Source organism: Tenrec ecaudatus (assembly GCF_050624435.1).
Source record: "Tenrec ecaudatus isolate mTenEca1 chromosome 4 unlocalized genomic scaffold, mTenEca1.hap1 SUPER_4_unloc_12, whole genome shotgun sequence".
Taxonomy (NCBI): Eukaryota; Metazoa; Chordata; class Mammalia; order Afrosoricida; family Tenrecidae; genus Tenrec; species Tenrec ecaudatus.
This window is the reverse complement of record NW_027457589.1, coordinates 192,094-210,931: the sequence shown is the minus strand read 5'-3', so window position 1 is coordinate 210,931 and position 18,838 is coordinate 192,094. Positions and strand designations below refer to the sequence as shown.

Below are 18,838 nucleotides of genomic sequence, written 5' to 3'. Positions count from 1 at the left end.
TCTTCCAGCATTTTGCAAAGAAGATTAGCGACCTGTTATGGAACACCATAGTAGGTCTTTTTTTTACCATCTTGAGTGCCAGATTGATGACGTATTTCAAGCCAGATCTGGGCAGGTCTTCTCCCACCATCTTGATAGATAGATCTGCAAAATTTTGCAAGGCAGATCAGAGCATGTCTTCTATCAGAATTTTGCAGGGAAATCAGTGGCGTTTTCAGGGAAGGGCACATCAGATTGATCCCACTCACAAAATAGATCCTCCCCTCTGTGCATTGGGAGTCGTGCTGGGAACAATTTTCTGGAAGAGTACTGCGCGAAAAAGCTTTCCAGGTCATCTCATGCAGCAGCTGCTTCTAGGTCTATATTATTGGCATGTTGTGCCTACCACCGGATTATGCTGTTTTTTCTTTGGACCATCTGAGTTTGTGTGTCTGCCTGTCAGTTATGCCCTGCCTGGCCATGACTCCTCTGTCTAACTCAGGTTTAGACCAGACACACATACACACACACCCACACACCCACACGGGTCAACATTTGGACTTGCACGACACGTTAATTGGCCAGTATTTTTAAATAACATTCTTCAAAATAAAAATCTGATTTTAAAAATAATTTTAAAATTAATGATCTTTCAACAAAGATCAGAGCGGGTCTCCTCACAGCATTTTCCAAGGAATATCTTCCACATCTTTGTAAGAATGACCAGAGCAGGTCTTCTAATAGCTTCTTTGAAGAAGATCAGCAGCATCTTGCACGAAATATCATTGCAGGTCTTCTATATTGCAAAGCAGATCAGCGACATCTTGGCAAGGAAGACCAGAGCAGGTCTTCTATCAGCACCCTTTAAGGAAGACCAGCGATATCTTGTAAGGAAGATCATTGCAGGTCTCAATCAATTTCTTGCAAGGAAGTTCAGCAAAATCTTGCAAGGTAGAGCAGAACAGGTCTCCTCTCACAATTTGCAAGGAAGACCAGCAACATCTTGCCAGGAAGATCAGAGCAGTCCTCTATCAGCATCTTCCAAAAAAGATCCGTGAAGCTCAGACCAGGTCTTCTATCAGCACCTTTTAAAAAGAGTATCAGCGACATATTGTAAGACAGATAAGAGAATGTTTTCCCACCATCTTGCAAGGAAACTTAATAACATCTTGCAAGAAATACTTTTGTCAGGTCTTCTGTCACCATCTTACAAGTCAGATAATCGATATCTTTCAAGGAAGATCTGGGCAGGTTTCCCCCCTGCATCTTGTAATTAAGATCAACATCTTGCAAGGCAGATCAGAGCAGGTCTCTGTCAGCATTTTGCAAGGAAGAAAATGGCCTATAAAGAATTGGGTATTTGAAGACCAAATTAACAATTTGAATGATTACATCAAAGACTTTATAGCAGTGTGTAGTATAAACACTTTCTTAGTATAACCAATTCATTAAGCTAGAGTGACATGATAACTGCAGCATTTCATTTCAACATTACAATTTTGAGGATGTCCACGGATTTTCCAGTATTTCCTCCATTTTCATATAGGCTAACTATGAGTCAGTGCTGAGGGTATGTAGGATTCTGGACCAATTCCATATCTCTTAACAACATGAACAGCCTAAAACACCTTGTCAATAACAGACATTTTATGATTCATAAATAGAATTCATGAATTATATAAAAAATTATTCTCACCACCAGAATGCAAATCTTCCTACACAATTCTTAGTATGTTAGACGCCTCTATTCTAATGTGAAAATACTATGACGGTCTCTTATTTAGCTCTATGTTATCTCCCTGGGCTTGTAGTTGAACCACACTTATGTCACACCTTGTAGTCATCTCAGCAACACCAACAACAGCATTCTAAAAGAAATGCCTTTTCCTTAAATGTCAGAGAATTTTACTAGAAAGTGAAACAAAACAAATACAAATGCAAACCCAAGAAGCTTAAAAGGAAGAATTTACCATAATTTTAAAAATTCTTTAAATCCTCCAAAATAAATACAACACAAGGTGTCAATTTCCCTCTTGAATAAATGTGAAATTAAACTTGGAACCCCCAATAACACAAAGAGTTACAATGTTTAGCAGCTAACTGAGAAGATGGTTCCTTTCTCCTCAGAGACACTTTAACAGATAGATCTGGTGACTAACTTTTGAAAAAAAATAACCTTTGAAAACACTATGAGGCACAATTCTCAGACAAACATGGGCCACTGTAAACTAAACACAACCAAATATCAAATGTTCTTGAACAGCTCTGGAAACTTAGAATATGAAGACTGTCTTTAACAAGCAAAAGATGTCCTGTGAGTTTGTCACTAGAACAACCAGGGGCAGCGAGATGAAGAGCCAGGACTCCACCATGACTTTCACTGTCTCCCTCTATCTCCAGGCAACAGCTGCCATGAACAACAGTGGGAAAATTCTATGGACAGCCGCTCCAGAGGGGCAATGGATGAAGCCTCATGTTGCAACATAACTCTGGATGGGAAGCTCCAAGATGCTGAGTGGGTCCCTGTGCTCATTCTGACGAATCTTCTCCAAAAGGAATCCTGACCCATGAAGGGTAAGCTGCATCTGGTCAGACCTTAGGGAAGGCCAAGTGGGTGGGTGACCTCCATTCTCTGAAATCTTCGCCCCCGCACCTTTAGTCACTGACTGTTATTGAATCAGTGCTTCCCCATGAGTGTCAGAGACTGTGCCCTTTACTAAAGAAGCAAGCCTCACTTTTAATCCCATCCCGCCACCATTACACCGTGTCAGAAATGTTTAGGAAAAAATTCTAGTCACACTACTCACCTTTTCAATTCACAGTTGTAGAGGCTTTCAAGGCTCAGATATCATTCTGGACCACTCTCTTGACTCAAGTAGGTGAGTACCAGAGGAATCCAAGATGGGAAAGTGGGACGGTAGGCTGCTTCCTCCCAGGCTATGCAGAAGGATGAATCCAAGTTATGTAGGAAATATGGCAAGATGCTGTCTCATGTCTGGAGATGCACAAGTATGGTGAGGCCCTGGACCTGGCCAAATCTGCACAGCGTACAGAGAATCCACTTACATTTATACTGGGGGAAACCACACCCACCAGGATAGCACCTCCCACTTCTGGCTGCTGACAGAAAATCTCTTCATGGAGGTGATGGCATTACTTGTCACCTAGGCTGACATTATCGTAATCGTTAACCTTCTGAGAATCCTGGCCAAGCAAGCCGATAAAGAACCTAACCCATTACAAAAAACCGACTGTTCCATAAACCCAAGTGATTTCAATAACATTGAAGAACGTGAAAGGGAAGAGGGATGGGCAATACCCTTCCAAAAATGGCATCCAACCAGATGTGTTCAGTGTTGAGCTCTGAAGAAGAGTCCAGCACATTTTCTTAGTTTTTAAGTGTGTTTTGAAGGAATCATCACTAATTGGGGGGTTTTCCGTTTAATGTGTATTTTCTTATAAATTAGGTGGGTAGAATTCTGTGGCTTATGTTACGTAGCCTATCAGCCATAGGTTAAGCCTCTCTTATTCTGTTGCTTCTGGGGCAAGTTCCTTGTCTGCTTGGACTATCTGTGGGATTAACTTGCTTTAGATAGCACTGTGTATGTGTATGTGTGCTTCAACATTACCTTGGATCTAGGAGGTTCACTGTGTAGGGACTGCTGGTCCACAGAAGAACTCTGATCCAGGTCTCCTTTCTTGCTGTAGTCAGGTCCTACATCTCTCTTTTCAATTCTCTATAATGCTTTCAGAGATGAAAGGCTGTGCTGCTATACCACAGGATAATCCCTTTACCTTTATCCCAGAAAGCTTATGAAGGGAGTAAAGGATTTACCAAACAGCCTGAATCCCTTTACCATGGAATGTCTTCACACATGATACCATCACAACTGATCCATCAGAGTTTCATTTTATATCATCAACATAAAATAAATCAAGCCCAGTAACACTGTGTCCATTCCCCCTCATAGCCAATCATTGGACAGACTAGAATTGCTCCCTAGTTCCCTCAATGCTGTCCATAATAGGATCCCCAAACTACTGGCCCTATTGCATGTCCTACTATCAGGAAAACAGAAAAATCACCCACATCCCTGCAGGCAACTGAAAATGTTTTCATTATATACCATAATCCAGAATAAGAGTAAAAATATTCTCACTGCCATTGCATCAGAGCAGACTAATAACTATTTAGGACAAGGTAGAACTGCCCCTGTGAGTTTTTATGACTGTAATTCTTTCTGGGATTAGAAAAACCACATATTTCTCCTATAAAGTACACGTGGACCATTCCATTTCCACTCAAGAGGAAGTATCAGGTACTTTGATAAAAACTAAAATATGTCTTTATGGGAGCAAACTTCTCACCTTTCTCAATTGGAAACTTGGTGAGTTTGAAGCCACCATCTCTTGATTAATAGACCCACTGAGCATACTACTCGACCAGACTCTAAAACTGACATCATTACGTAATTACTACACTACAAAGAATTATGACCCCAGAAAGTTGATACAGATAATGAACCTCTGCATATAATTAAGATATTTAAACACAATGAGGGCCCCGAATAGGTACTGAGCTTTAAAAGAGATAGAGAGTGAGCAGTACATACCAATCTGTTTGCCCTGTTTATATTGAATACAGCAAGTAAATCCATATCTTCAAAATTCAATATAGATTACACCCAGTTCACCCCAAAAGTAGACTTGTATGCTTTCTGTTACACATGCTCATTATGAAAGAAATAAATACAACACTTGTAAGGCTTTCACAAACAGAAAGTCATTCTCTTCCCATAGGGGTGGGTAGAAAGTTACATTTTATGTGACTGGACCAATACATAGCATAATGAGAATTTTAGAACATATTGGGATTGTCAATGATTACATCTTGCTTGCATGCACAATAAGTGCCCATGGAAGCAGAAGTCAAGAGATCAAGTGAACCATGACAGTAGATAAATCTGCTTCAAAAGACATCTTGAAAGTGTTGAAAAGCACCCCGCCCCTTCTGCCAGATGCCCCTCCCCTTGCGCCGGCCGCCCCACCCCCAGCGCCAACTGTAACTTTCGCTCCCTTCAGCGCTGTCCTCTTGGAGCTCCGAGCTGCCTGAAGCCAGCGCAGCCACCGCCCTCTCGCCACCGTCATGATCATCTACCGGGACCTCATCAGCCGAGATGAGCTGTTCTCTGACGTGTACAAGATCTGGGAGATCACGGGCGGGCTGTGTCTGGAAGTGGAGGGTACCATGGTCCGCAGGGCCCAAGGCCACATCTATGACGCGCTCATCGGCGGCAACGCGTCCGCCGAAGGCCCCGAGGGCGACGGGCCCGAGCACAAGGTGGTCACCGACGTGGACATCGTCATGAACCATCACTTGCAGGAGACCAGCTTCACCAAGGAGGCCTACAAGAGGTACATCAAGGACTACATGAAATCCCTCAAAGGCAAGCTGGAGGAGCGGAAGCCGGAACGCATGAAGCCCTTTATGACCGGGGCTGCCGAGCAGATCAAGCACATCCTCGCCAATTTCAAGAAGTACCAGTTCTTTCAGGGCGAGAACACGATTCCCGACGGCATGGTGGCATTGCTGGACTACCGCGAGGGCGGCGGGACCCCGTACATGATCTTCTTCAAGGACGGCTTAGAGATGGAGAAGTGCTGACAGTGGGCAACGCACGACCGACCGCCCGACCGCCCCTCCTCCTAGCTGTCTGCGGTCCGCCCACACGACACCAGGACCGAGACAAACGGAACTGATGCCATCATGAGCTCTGCGTCGACTTGTGACCTTGACTTGGAGCGGTGACCTTGATTTTTTGGAGCAGAGGCTTTTTTTTAAAGAAAAAAACACACAAAATGTCGTGTAGGTTGTCTAAAAATAAAATGCATTTAAACAAAACTAAAATAAAGAGTTGGAAATGCAACAAAAAAAAAGTGTTGAAAAGCAAAGATGTTACATTGAGGATTTTAAAGTATGCCTGCAGAAGCCTTGGAATTTTCTGATTCTTTCTTTTTCCTCAAACCATTTTGAGAACTAATCCAGATAACACATCATTCAATAGTTGTATCTTGTCATGCAAATGACTATCAGTTTCAAACATTTTCTTTTGGCTTATATTTCTTTTTTGTTTGTTTGTTTTTGCTTAAATTTCTTGATAGCAACTCCTCATTATCTCCCACCAGGAACCCTTAATGTAGCTATAGTTTCTATAGAGTCACCCACACTGGGTTCTATATACCAAATATGTATAGAAAGATCCATAACAGACTCAGAAGGCTGCCAACAATAACAACAACAGTAAAGAAATAAACTCAATTTGGAAACCAAAACCAGAAAGTATTAAAAAACAAGATTAAGGTGAAAGTGTATCAATAGGGAGATCAAATAACAAGTTTTTAACTTTCAAGTCAGATTTTTTATTTCAATCTGCTATAATCATCTCTCTAATACTCTGTCTGATAACCAGGTTATTCCCATCCCTTATTTATGGTCAGAGAGAAATCACCAGAAGCTTATTCCTTGTGTAGAACCCGCAAATGTATTTGGCCTTCAAATGTCATCCACAGCCTTCTCAAAATCAGAGTTAAAAAATTAAACTCTGATACAATTCTCTCCTTAGATTTGAATGTGACTATTGGCAATCCTTTGAGCAGCATGTTGGTGTTCTTCTCCATGTGGACTTAGTTGACGTTACACTGAGATGACTGCTTGTTTAAAAACAAAGCTTAAGACCCCAGACACCATTCTTTCTGAGAGCAAGATACCATCTCATTTCTTCACCACACTTTGCTGTAGCACCCACACCTGTGGTTCCTTCAAAAGGGCACATACTGATCAGGGCAATGTCATAAGAACTAATTGTTCTTAGATTGAGCTAGGGTTAAGTGTGACCCCCACATCCACCCCTAACTCTGTGTTTTCTATTCACCTCTTCTCACCTTCCAGATTTTTTTTTACTTTAATGCAGATAACTTTATCAATCATCCCCTTGGAGCATATGATTCTTCTGCTTGTAGTGTCATTGATTTAGGGCATGTAATATATTTAAAACACAATTGAGAAAAGGAAATTAAAGAAGTGTGCAAACAGTATTTTCAATTTCCTGTGACCAAGGAATGTGAAAGTTATACATTCTTCAGTGCATAGAAAGGAAGACTGAAGAAGAATCAAAGTGTTAGAATATAGTAATGGCAGAAAACATTGACAGCACCATGGACTGCCGAAAGTGAAGACAAATCATTCTCAAGGACCAACACCTTGAGTTTCCGGGTAAGGCCATTTGTTATGAGAACTTAGTGCTTATTCTGCTCCCTCATTCCTTGTGTACTTTGAGAAAGTGCATACAAGCTTACTAACACATGTCCTAGCTAACAGATAAAATAAAAGACCGTGCAGGGCATCCATCAGGGTGACATCCAACCAGAGGTGTTAGTCCTTTACTGGATAAAGGGTTGGTATTCCAACCTACATTTGTGACATGGTTTATCACATAAGCTCACCCTGGTGAACTTATACAAATGGAAGACAATATCCATAATATATAAGAAAAATTAACACCCTTCTATTGGCTCTATATTCACTCACATCTCCCATGTACGACTGAGAAGATCTCTTCTCTAGGACTTCCAATGCGCTAAATATCAATGGTAGCAGTCTCATCTTCTTTGCTAGAGTAATTTGGGATCACAGACCAACAAATAAGCCTTCACACAACAAGGGCTTCAAATTTACAAGGTAGCATGATTGCCAATCTACTGAGTATCACGGCCTGACCAAGCTGACACAGAGAAGACGCACCTCAGGGAAATGAGATTTGCATCAGGGAAAGCATGCCAGAGACCAACTGCAAAGGCAGTGAAGGCAAAAAGATAGAGGGTGAACAAGACCTCAGAATTATGACACCCTGATTATGGTGAGTAAGGCATGGTGAATGTGCTCTGGAATGTCATTCAAACAATGCAAAGCAGACCTGTGTTCAAGCGCTGTCTTTCTGTTTGGAGCCCAGAGTATAACTGTTGATACGACCCCACACAGACCCCTCTCATGGAGTTCATTCAGCACCCTAGGTAGCTGCCCCTTTCATGGTTTCTCAGGCTGTAAACATATCATTGTCCTTCCCAGTGAAGTAACTGGTAGGAGTAGCACACAGACCATGTCCTTAGCTATCAAACGTTTCTGTCAAAGCACCACTAGGGCTAAATTCCCTACTCCACTGGGGTTACCAAAGAAGCATCATGATATAGCTGCCCAAGCACTGAGATGCACTGTGCAACCAGTGACACAACAATAAGGCATCACTGGTGGGAAAGATATGCAAAGCTAAGCTTCAAACATGGTGATATGGGAAATATAAAGAGGGTAACCAGTACATCCTCTCTGGATACCCATTTCTACTGAGTAGAGAAAATCTTCACAGATTCTGAATAGACATAGGAATACACTCATGCCAACTGTAGGACAACAACCAGAGATATAAATACCAGATGTGGTGCATATACATACATATATATATATATATATATATATATATATATATATATATTATAAAGCTACTTAAGTATGGAAGTTTATTATTGTTGTGGCATATTACTTCAAATATAGGTAGTATGCAGGGTTGAGGGCTGTGTTGAGGTCATGTGGTGCTGGATCTTTGAGTTAGAGGAGAATAACAGATAACTAAATATTGTTGAGCGGAGATGAAGAAATCTTAATAGATGAGTAGGTACAGAGAATAGGATATATTAGCACAAGGGTAGGGTTTAAGCGATGTTATAATCATAAGTGGTCTTCTGACTAAGTATAATGTTTTTTTTATAAATTAGAAAAGGGAATTTCAAGAGGTATTCTAGTACTTGATTGTTTATGTGAAAGGGTGTCACTGAGAAAATGAGGGGTGTGTCTTGAGGTAGTGGTGAAGGTGGTATAGATAGAGTATATCTAGTAAGTAATCTAAAAGATTAACATATCAATTCCCTATATAGTATATGAAGAGCGCAACAGATCAATGTTACTGTGTTTATAAGAAAGTGACCCCCTTTTTTTGGGGGGGGCGACACTCTGTTTAGCAGCTTTAAGCGTCAGTGTCACATGGGACATAGTGGAGAGGCATTGGGTTTCTGTGTCACACCAAATAGCCATCATCAATGCAGGGGTCCCAGAAAGGAAATGGAGGTCCAGTAGGAATGGAGGCTTGAGGTTTTAGTGGTGGGGAAGGGGCGCTTCTAATCAGGGGGAGGTCATTAAGAGGTAAATGGCAGCACTGGTTAGTTGCCAAGTTGAAGGACTTGCTGTTATATGAAGTTCTGGGTTATCTGGGCGGGGTGGGAGATTAAAGTTTTTTAAAAAGAGAATAAAAATAATATACATTATAGTTATATTCTGACTGAGATTGGTTGAGTTTGCTAAAAGAGTCTTTCAGGCAGCCATGTTTTCCCCTGAAATTCAATCATTTGAAAAGAGTTCTGAGTGGAGAATTTCCTCATCAAAAATATGTATTTAAACGTATGTCTTTTATCTCAGATAAATAAACTTCTTAACCTGATATTTTTGAACTAAGAGAAATGAGCAAATGTCAATAAATTACACACATACACAAAAACCTATACCTGGCATTCACCAGAACATAAAATGACTAAATGAAAAATATACAAATATCAGGAAACTCCCTGAATAAAAAAGATCTGTGATTTGTCCTTCAGGAGACTGGACCTTAATATTTTGAAAGTTTAGGTTGGAGAAACCCCAGGTGATAAAATGGCACCCTCCTCATTAAAAAATAAACTCAATTAACCATGAACTAAGAGGAAGTGAAGATACAAAAATGTTGGGCCGAGATCAGACCTAATAAATTGAAAACAAAATGAAGTCAGGATCTTGAAGGAGGAGTCAAGATTCCTGAGTATGCCCAGTTGGATAAGAAATCTTTCATTCCATTGGGGCTCCACTCAAGTTCCCCCTCAATGCAAGAGTATTTTGTTCTATTAAACTGGCATTTCATGATGCTCACCTTCCTGGCATAATCGCCAAAGACAAAGTTGGTGCATAAGCAAATGTGGTGAAGAAAGCTGAGGGTGCCTGATTATCAAAAGATATAGGGTCTGGGGTCTTAAAGGCTTGAAGGTAAAAAAGTGGCCATCTAGCTCAGAAGCAACAAAGCCTACATGGAAGGAGCACACCAGCCTGTGTGGTCCTGAGGTGTCAAAGGGATCAGGTATCAGGTATCCTCAGAACAAACAATCATATCATTGTGAATAAGGGGCTGTGCTGTGCGTAGTGGCGACCCAAAGTCCATCTGCAGGCAATTGGAGATTCCCTTACAGAAGGGCCGCAGGAATGAGATGAGCCAGTTAGGTTTCAATGTAGCAAAAATGAAACATACAACTTCCTTCTAGTTCCTAAATGCTTTCTACCCCGCAACTATCCTGATCCCAATTCTACCTTACAAATCTGGCTAGACAAAAGGATGTACACTGGTACAGTTCGGTACTGGAAACACAGGGAATCCAGGGTGGATGATACCTTCAGGACCAGTGCTACGAGCGGCAATACTGGGAGGGTGGAGGGAGGAAGGGGTGGAAAGGGAGAACCGATTGCAAGGATCTATATATAACCTCCTCCATGGGGGACAGACAACAGAAAAGTGGGTGAAAGGAGACGTTGGACAGTGTAAGATATGACAAAATAATTTTTAAATTATCGAGGGTTCAAGAGGGTGGGGGGAGTGGAGGTGGGGGAGATGAACTGATGCCAGTGGCTTAAGTGGAGAAAAAATGATTTGAGAATGATGAGGGCAATGCATGTACAGATGTGCTTTACGCGATTGATATATGTATGGGTTGTGATAAGAGTTGTATGATAAAATGATTAAAAACAAAACAAAAGAAATCTTTCATTCCAATTATCCAGTATTAGTCACTGTGATTACTGTTTGGGCATAAAAAGACTTAAACTGGTGCAAAGAAGATAAAAATTACTTTAGACATGGTAGTCAAGTGAAATATACAAGGCTGATTACTGTGACCCACTGGCTCAGAAGCACATGTCCAAGTCTGTTTTTTACCAGTAACAGTGCATTGGACATGCTATCAATCAGTAACCATGTTTTCTAGGATTAGCAGCCACATCATTTACATGGATCATGAAAAGTCATATTTTCTTCTTGGGAAAACAAAAGAAAACTCTTGTGTCCTAGATTGAGACCAGGCTGTCTGTGGGGTCTTTGACACCTTAAAGCATGTTGGACTTTGTTCTAGTTGATTGCTATAGACAAATTCATCACCTCAACATATATGGTGTTTTTGTACAGTGATTCACCTCCAGAATGCCCTTTCCTGGTACCACTAACAAAAATAGTACTTTGAGTTCATCCAGAAAGTAGCCTGTGTGATTCCAGCAGAAACTACATTGAAACACTACTAATTGGATCACAGAATTTCACAGTTACTTAAAAACGAGTTGATATTAACTTGTTATAAATACACATACCATATGACAGCTAGATCCCCACAAGTATTTATTCATATAAAAGTATATATGTTCAGAAAATAGTGGTACAGGATTATTAATATATTCTTTAATAAAATTTTAGAAAATAGTGTATAAAACATTACCAAATTCCTATATATTGGTGAGGTCATAAAAATATTTGTATATAAGTAAAATTAATGATCCATAAAATTTATGTTGCATCTATAGAAGTCAGCAGATGAGAAAATTGAGCGCACACACTACTAAAGAGTTATAAAGCTTTGTCATAATTCCTAATGCTTCTCTGCAATATGGGTTTTTCATATGTACAGTGAAGTTTTTGGATTCACTAAATCTGTTACTACATTCCTTACATTCCTAAATCTGTTACTATGTTCCTTACATTCATAAGTCTTCCCTTTACTTTGAGTTGTTATATGGTTAATGAGGTGTGAGTATTGAATAAATTAGTTCCTACATTCATTACTGTAATAATGTCTTCTCTCCACTATGAATTCTCATATGTTGATTGAGTTCTGAGGAATTATTAAAGGCATTTCCACATTCCTTACACTCATAAAACCTCTGCCCACTGTGAATACTCATATGTATTTTGAGGTTTGTGGATTGAGTAAATGTTCTCTTGTATTCCTTACACTCATAAGGCCTCTCCCCACTGTGAATTCTCATATGTTGTGTAAAGCTAGCAGATCTAGTAAAAGTTTTTTCTCAGTCTTTACGTTTATAAGGCCTACTTCCAGTGTAAACTCGCATATGTCTAGTATGAACTGAGGCTCTAAGAAAAGCTTTGCCACATTCCTCTGCTGTGAGTTTTCAAATGTTGAATGACACATGTGTCTTGAGTAAAAGCCTTCCCACAGTGCTTGCATTCATGAGATTGAGCTCCATTGAAAATTTCAATATCATCCGTGAGTGTTGACGGATCTCCATGGAGTTTTCTATATTATTTATTGTCACCTTTGCTTTCTTTTAGAAATTCTATTGTAATGTTCATATTGTTTTTTCCATTTTTGTTAAACTTGTCAGCATTGAACTGAGTATGAAATTGCTTGTTATGCTGTAGTGAAGGTAAATGCTTGAATGATTTTCCATCCCAAAGATGTTCCATGGGATATAAGTGTTCTGGTCTTTTTAATTCAGGAAGAATTCCAATTTGACTGGAGAGCTCATGAATAGTATTTACTTCATATATTCTAGAGGATATCAAGGGCAAATACTTTCTACTACAACAAGCAGGTAAAAAGAAGGTTTTTTACCATTTTATTATGCCCATAGATAGTAAACATACACAATTTATCTCAATTATCTAACAAATCATAAATTTAAATATCAGATACAATCATAATGGTTGGTGAGTTAATAAAATATGGAGAAATTATATAAGTTGGCATATGAGAAATATATTTAAATATTTAAAAGTAATTCACAGGGATTAAAACTATATATCTGCAATCAATATTTTAAGTGTACTATTAAAATAAATGTTGACACTTTATATTGAGTGCCATTTCTTTAGTCATAATTTTGGTAATTGAATTAATATATGTATAGGTTATACATTTGTATATGCAACCATATTTGTAATGCATATGCTTTTATATTATATTCTAATAGATATATGGATAGAGATATAAGCTGTAATTTAGTCATTCTACTCATTGTGACGCTATAAGGTAGATAGGAATATTAATTTTTATCAGAACAATAATATCGTATTTCTCATAATGTATGGCCGATGTGTTAGAACCACTCTCCTTTCAGTTAGCAATGAAATGCTTAATATCATGCACCACAAGCCTTATGTTTCTGTGACTGCATATGCATATATACAAACATACATTTATTTTCATCTACAATAACATGAGATGGAATTAAATGTTTTCTGGAATAATTTCTATTTTTCATGGATTTTGGTTTGTTGATGTACCAACTATGTCTCAAAATTCACTTTGAGTGGATTATGACTCAGTTCAACACTTCAGGTGCATGTAAAAATTTACCCGTAGTTTTCTGAGATGATAGCTTTTCAATGCAGTACAAGGCCTTAGGTTTCTCCCTTGGAACAGGTGGTGGTTTAGAACTGCCAAACTTGTGGTTAGCAGGCAATATTCAAAGAGCAATTGGCAATTAAACACATCTTAGAAATTTATCACTAACAATAATGTGTACAGTTTCTAATTAGAAGATCAAATTAAAAACTACGGGACACAATGCAGATGTAACACTAATGATGAAAAGTGACTTTTTTTTTCCTTCACCACTACACCAGGTGAATTAGGTGTTGGCTACTAAGTCATAGTGCTGGTGAAAAGAACGTTGATCACCAACTTAATATGAGGTGATCTATATGTGTAGACGGTGTGTTGATTATGCACAGATATTTATTTTATATCATTTATATCTTTACATATTTATATATATAAACAACATATTCCTACATGTACATGTAAAGACAGGGTATTATAAGATGATAAGACAATTTTGGCTCTGAGCGGCTTATCTGTAAGTATTAAAGAAGGAGATCACCAAAGGATTGATTCTTTAGAGGCACTGGCAGGTTCTGAATTGCCTCATTTTGCTATTAGATGAGTACTTAATCATCTACTCTACATGTACTTAAAATGTCTAAATGCTCGCTTCGGTCTCTTTCCTCATACATGTACTTAAATAACATAATATATCCTTCCAACTCAAATCTGGAGCATTGCTCTCTCTCAAATAAATTACACTCACCTCAAAAGTGGGTTCTTGTTATCTTGCTTTACACTTCCAAGAAACTTACAGATTTTTTGTAATATGGAGGTACTTGTATCATTTTTCAAGAATCTTACCATTACATTTTCAGTGGTTAGTTTTTTCTTAATCATTAACATATGAGAAGCAGAACCAATTATGCATATTGAAGTTCACAGTAGGAAACAAAAAGAACAGCATTATACACAGACAAGAAGTAGCTATGAGACAAGAAATACTTTGTCGTGTAAATATTTTTTGATGTTTTAACCATGTTCAAAGAGAAATTAGCAATTAAGCATCCTTGAAGATTAACAACAACAGTAACATATGTAGTTTATAATTAGAAGAGCAAATTAAAAAGCTATGGTGCACAGGGCAGATGTAACACTAAAGATGAATGTGGTTTTCTTTTCTTTCATGAACACAGGTGTTGTAGTAATGTCTAAAATTAATGAAAACGCAAGGGCAGGCATTTGTGCAGAATGTTCTTGGGCAATTGAGACTTTTACTTACAAATTTATCAAGTAAAATTTCTTCCATAAAGAGTTGGTCAATGCTTTCGTGACACAATGATCCTGAATGAATTTTCTGCCCTCTCCCATGACATTTCTCTTACTACTCTGAGAGAACAAAATAGATTTTACCAGCATACTGCTCCTGACAGAAAAAAAAAAGTCCTATTAACATTTCCCTGAAGCTGTTTCAATACTTTGATTTTTCAAGATTTCAAAAAGTATGCAGGTGTGAATAATTTGCAAAATAAATTACTTTTTCCCTTTCAAACATTTAATAAATGCACTAATACTATGGTTACATAGGTGGTACACATTGTGCTGGTAACTGGAACATCAGAAATTTGATATTGACATCCTGGTCTGTGGGTGAAAAATGAGATTTTGGATATTTTTAACTGCATGGGGCTCTTCTTCTGTCACTGTATCAGAGAATGTTCCATTATGATTCGGTGTTTACCAGTGGCTTATATTCCAGAAGTGGAACACTTCTTCCTTACTACAAGTCTGCTCAGTTGGGAAGTTGCACAGTTGCACAGATACCTGTTTAGCATGGGTAATACTGCTAGTATTTAAAATACTTGTGTAGCTTCCATAATAAAATCATGGAAGTTTAATATTGTGCAAAACTGACAGAGTAGTGGCAGACTGTAATATGTAGAGATTTGTGATCATGGGAAATTTTGGATATAATCAGAACTGAGATAAAATTAACTTTATTGTCATATTTAACCAGGTATCCCTATCCCTTATCCCAGTGACGGAGGCAACAATCACCTGTATTTGGTAAATAATGCATTAATTTGAAATAAGCTATTCATACCTACTATCACTAAGTTCTTGAAGGTCTCCACCATCACATCTCTGTAGAGTTGCTTCTGAGAAACACCCAGCAGTGCCCATCCTTCAGTGGTAAAATCCACGGCCTCACCCTCACCAGTCACTGAGTCCAAAAATAGTCCACATATTCAGCTTCATCTTAGGATTAAGCATTCAAACATGTGTGAAAAGAAAGATGCAGCTTAAAGTTCTGATCAACTTTCATTTGATAAGGATTTGACAAATGGTTGTGTGTTCCATAAAGTCTACCTTTGGGTTTTGTCATTATTGTCATTCTCGAACCATCTACATTCACTTCTCCAAAGATTTCAATTCATCTCATAGACTTACCAATATGAACACCATTCAGAATTTGTGCGCAAAACTTCCATTACCTTTAATTCTCTTTTCTACTAACTTTGTGACACGTCCGCCAGTTGATTACATAGCAAACATCACCGCCCATTTGGACTGTCCAATGTCCATCTGTATCCTATAGTAATAGTTTATGATAGAAACTCTCTACTATAAACACCATCGTCTACATTATATTTTTTCTGTGTGTGGGTGTGGAGCAACACCTTCCATAGCAAATAATTGAATATATAGTTTAAAAACAAGTTAATTTGGAAATATTAACTAGAGATACTGAAGACTGGAAACTTGTTTGTTTTAGGGCTTTTATCAACCATTTGAGGAGCTATCATGACATCAACAAATGAAGGAGCTGGGACTGCCCTTTCTTTCACATCCTCTCTTCAGAGATGAAAAAGGAAAGACATAACAATGGTCATGCCAAGAAAGCCACTGGCTGCAGACACACTATTTGCTGCATGAACTGTGCCTGCTGTGAGCCCAGAGACAAGGCCATGAAGAACTTTGTAATAGAGAACAATGTAGACCACAGCCTTCAGAGATATTTCCATAGCGAATGCCTTAGTGCATATATGCTTCCCAAGCTGTATGGGAAGTCATGTTATTTTGTGAGTTGTGCTACTCACAGCAAGGTTGTCAGGAACCAGTGACTTGAATCCCAGAACCTTCACATGAAGTCTAAACCTTCCCACCCCATTTTACACCTACAGGTACAGTCCGACGACCATCTCCAAAGCCTAAGCAAAGATTAGAAGCTGAAGGGAAACAAACCTGAAAAAAAAGGGAAACTATTCTTTAAAAACAAAAGAAAGAAAGAAAGAAACAAATTGCATAAAAAATTCAAATGTACCGTACAGTATTATGGATAAACAATGTTTCAATAACTGACTGAATATTAATTAATATGATTAAACAAACACATTGGGAATTGTCTATGTTCCCAAATTTGGAAAACAAGTACTTGTCTGCAGACTGGTCGATGTGCATATTAATGTGAATTCTACAAAAGAGACATTTAAATTAACTCTCAAATTTTAAAACTATTATCATTATGACACAAATATAAAATGATGCTAAAATAACTCAGAGACACCTTTAATTCCAGATCAACGGAACTGCCAGGAATCCAAGATGGATGTAGAACTTCTGAAACTTGTGGTGATATCAGATGGTTGTTATATATGATCTAGTAAGATAATACCATAAAAATGCTGGTCTGTCTTTTGGCACTTATAAGCATCCTTAATGTGAAAAATAGTGCAAGCTATTCAAACAGAATAATGGGATGTTGCTGGGTAATTTAAAATCAGTAAAGATACTATTTTTTTAAATCTGGAAAACTAGGCATAATAAAAAACATGGTATCAAGATGGAAGAAAATCAAATTAATAACATATGACAAAGAGGTATTTCTTGATTAAAGTTAATAGAATGTAAAGAGATTACTAAGGAAGATCCCAGACTATAGCCTTGAGTATTGATTCAAAAACAGAACAAAGAAAATTAAATTCTTACAACTGAACCAATAAAGAGCATTCCTAATAGTTTGAGCATAATTTTAAATCAAGATTTTTATTTATGCACAAGTGGCATAGGGGAAAAGCTAGTGTATACAAACATTCCTGGGCAAGGTCTAGGTAGTATGGCAGGGGTCAGACCAAATCTAGGGATACATATGGAAGCCAATTCAAAATGAGAGGGCAAAAGGGAAAAAAAAAGGACAACGGGGTACTAACCCACCAAAGGGGAGGGTATTGTTTATCTCCACAGGGAAAGAGGGGCCAGACTTCAGCCCGGTGCTCCATGACACGAATGAAACATACTAGCATGAAGAAGGGAACCAATAGAGAGGTTTGAGGGGCGGGCCACAATCCCAACTACCTGGACAGTCTCCCCCCCCCCCGCCAAGAAGAATGTACTTCAGAGGACCACACTGAAACTACAGCTCAGGGAAAGGGACATGTCTCATCAGAGCACACAGGTGCAAAGGAAGGAGGTGCAAGGGAGAGCAGGGCACATGCTGGGCCACCAAGTCCTGAGGACGATATTCCAGCTCATAGCAGCCAATGCATAGAGAGGTCCATAGGGCTGGCCCCACTACGCGGCACAACATCCTTCACTGACCCATAGCATGATGGGGAACAACACTGGAGACACTGGGAATTGTGTCCAATCTGACCCCACCACACCGAGGCAAAACACTAAAGGTGTGTGACAGAACAACAAGGGGAGCAGAACATTGAGTCCCAAGGGAATATAAAAAATAGACTTTGGGGCCAGGAGTGGCACCTCATCACACTCCACCAGAAAACACTCCTAAAGGTCAACAAACAGACCTTGAACTATTTACAGCAGTGGTTCTCAACCTTCCTAATGCCATGACCCTCTAATACAGTTTCTCATGTTGTGGTGACCCCCCCCCCCCAAGCCATAGAATTATTTTTGTTGCTACTTCATAACTATAGTTTTGCTAGTGTTGTGAATTGGGCGACTCCTGTGGCAGTGTCGTTCGATCCCCCCCCCCCCCCCAAGGAGTCACGACCCACAAGTTGAGAACTGCTGATTTACAGGCTTTTCTTTTTGTTATTTCGTTTCTTTTGTTGCTTTGCTTTGTACTGTCTTATTTTTTGTGCATATTATTATCTATGTAGGTCTATCTAGATAAGGTAGGTAGGACAAAGAATCTGGAGGTAAAAACAATGGAACTGGCAGTTCCGGGGGTATCTGGGAGAGGGGGATTTGGGGGAAAGGAAATATGTGTTAACAAATGCAGGGGCAAAGGAACCAAAATCAATGGCAAGGAGGGAATGGGAGACCAGGTAGGCCTTGACAAAGAGCAAAGTAACTAAGAGGAATTACTGAAACCCAAATGAAGTCTGAGAATGAGAGTGGGACATGAGGAAAGGAATAGAAAATAGAGCAAATA

General features: G+C 39.0%; 1 protein-coding gene across 1 annotated transcript; it reads left to right on the top strand.

Annotated features, from left to right (window-relative positions):
• Positions 1-5,125: 5,125 nt before the first annotated feature.
• LOC142435863 (translationally-controlled tumor protein-like) lies at positions 5,126-5,644 on the top strand. The gene has a single exon (XM_075539934.1). The coding sequence runs from the start codon at positions 5,126-5,128 to the stop codon at positions 5,642-5,644; it is 519 nt and encodes a 172-aa protein (XP_075396049.1).
• Positions 5,645-18,838: the final 13,194 nt, after the last annotated feature.

What these genes read in the sequence shown, in the direction of transcription:
- LOC142435863 (XM_075539934.1), top strand. Translation starts at nt 5,126, where the DNA reads ATGATCATCTACCGGGACCTCATCAGCCGAGATGAGCTGTTCTCTGAC.